The sequence below is a fragment of the Salvia miltiorrhiza genome, chromosome 7 (genome assembly GCF_028751815.1).
Source record: "Salvia miltiorrhiza cultivar Shanhuang (shh) chromosome 7, IMPLAD_Smil_shh, whole genome shotgun sequence".
In the NCBI taxonomy this organism is placed as follows: domain Eukaryota; kingdom Viridiplantae; phylum Streptophyta; class Magnoliopsida; order Lamiales; family Lamiaceae; genus Salvia; species Salvia miltiorrhiza.
In genome coordinates this window covers 1,035,194-1,036,752 of record NC_080393.1, presented here as the reverse complement: position 1 = coordinate 1,036,752, position 1,559 = coordinate 1,035,194, and the positions used below count along the sequence as shown (strand labels likewise).

General features: G+C 40.5%; 1 protein-coding gene across 1 annotated transcript; it reads left to right on the top strand.

The window, feature by feature from the left end:
- Positions 1-404: 404 nt before the first annotated feature.
- Positions 405-1,559, top strand: LOC130991359 (calcium-transporting ATPase 7, plasma membrane-type-like). The gene is made up of 2 exons (XM_057915526.1): positions 405-897; positions 1,286-1,559. The coding sequence occupies exons 1-2, from the start codon at positions 627-629 to the stop codon at positions 1,417-1,419; spliced, it is 405 nt and encodes a 134-aa protein (XP_057771509.1). The 5' UTR covers positions 405-626; the 3' UTR covers positions 1,420-1,559.

The window sequence follows — 1,559 nt, the reverse complement described above, 5'->3', positions numbered from 1 at the left end:
AAAACTGTAGCATGCTCGATATTGAAAGCCTCGACCAACAGAAGAAAGATGGCTGCATTTGGATACAGAGAAACGGTGATAACAGAGTACACATTCACATGAAAGGACAGTGGATGAGATTCTGGCTCTTTGCACTCAATATTATGAAGAAGATGGGGTAATCAAAGATATCAGTGAAAATGCGAGGGCAACATTCAAGAGAATTGTCCAGGATGAAGAATAATGGCCTCAACTGCATAGCGTATGCACACGCAACTGTTTCAGGGCTCAACCAAGAAAATTTCACATTGATAGGGTTTTTAGGTCTAAAGGATGTGTTTCGGCACAACATAAGCAAATTGTGAGAGAATGCCAAGAAGCCAGAGTGCACGTCAAACGATCACAACAGAACATGAAGATCCAGAAGGCAAAGATATCGGCTCTAGAATGTGGCATACTCAGTCCTAATCAAACAGCAGTCACAGATGCCATCATTGAAGGCGAAGAATTTAGAAGCTTTACTGATCAAGAGAGATTGGAGAAGGCAGAAAAGTATAGTGTGATTGCTGGAGCCTCTACTTCAGACAAGCTTCTGCTGTTACAATGCCTGAAAGATTTCGGCCATATAGTAGGAGTTATTGGAGGCGATGAAGAACTTTTCGAGGAAGCTGGTGTGGGTTTCTATTGGAATCCAAGAATCTTATTCCGTGAAGGAAAAGTCAGATATTATCATCTTGGGTGATAGTTTTGATCCCATAGAAAAAGCTATGAAGTGGGGAAGAGGCGTATACAACAACATCCAGATATATGCACAATTCCAGCTCACAGCTACAACGGCCTCTCTGGTGACGGACTCTGTGACTACAATTTTTTCAGGAGAACCCCCAGCAATCAACATAGTTACATCCATTTCATCTGGTAAGATTCCATTTGCAGCTCTCAACTACTGTGGGTAAAGTTGGTAGTAGGCACATTAGTTGTTTTAGCTCTTTCAGTCGATAATCCTGCTGAAAGCCTTATGCAAGAGATGCCTGTAGAAAAAAGGGAACCATTTATAACCAACATATTATGGAGGGACATCATAGGACAAGCTCTATGCCAAATCATTATCATACTTACCATACAGTTCGAGGGTGAAGCAACTTTCAAACTAAGTGGCACAGAAAAGGATACTTTGATTTTCAACATCTTTGTCCTCTGCCAAATCTTCACCATATTCAACACGGTAAAGGGGAGGAACATCTTTGAGAGACTGAAAAAGAAAAGGCTATTCTGGATGTTACTAAGCATGATAGTTCTTCTGCAGGTTGTTATTGTGGAGTTGTTGAAAAGGTTTGCAGATACAGAGAGGCTCAACTGGAAGCAATGGCGCGCATGCATCGAAATTGCCATGATATCTTGGCTGGTAGGTTGGTTATTGAGAAGGATACCTGTTCCTGAGAAGCCTTACTTCAGCTTTCTCTGTAGCCAAAAATAACACCAATGATGCTTCATTAGTTATGTTTAGATGAGATCATTTAATCTTTTTGTTGAAGACCTTTAGCATTTTTCCAGTCATTGATAGTTCAATTAATTGAAAA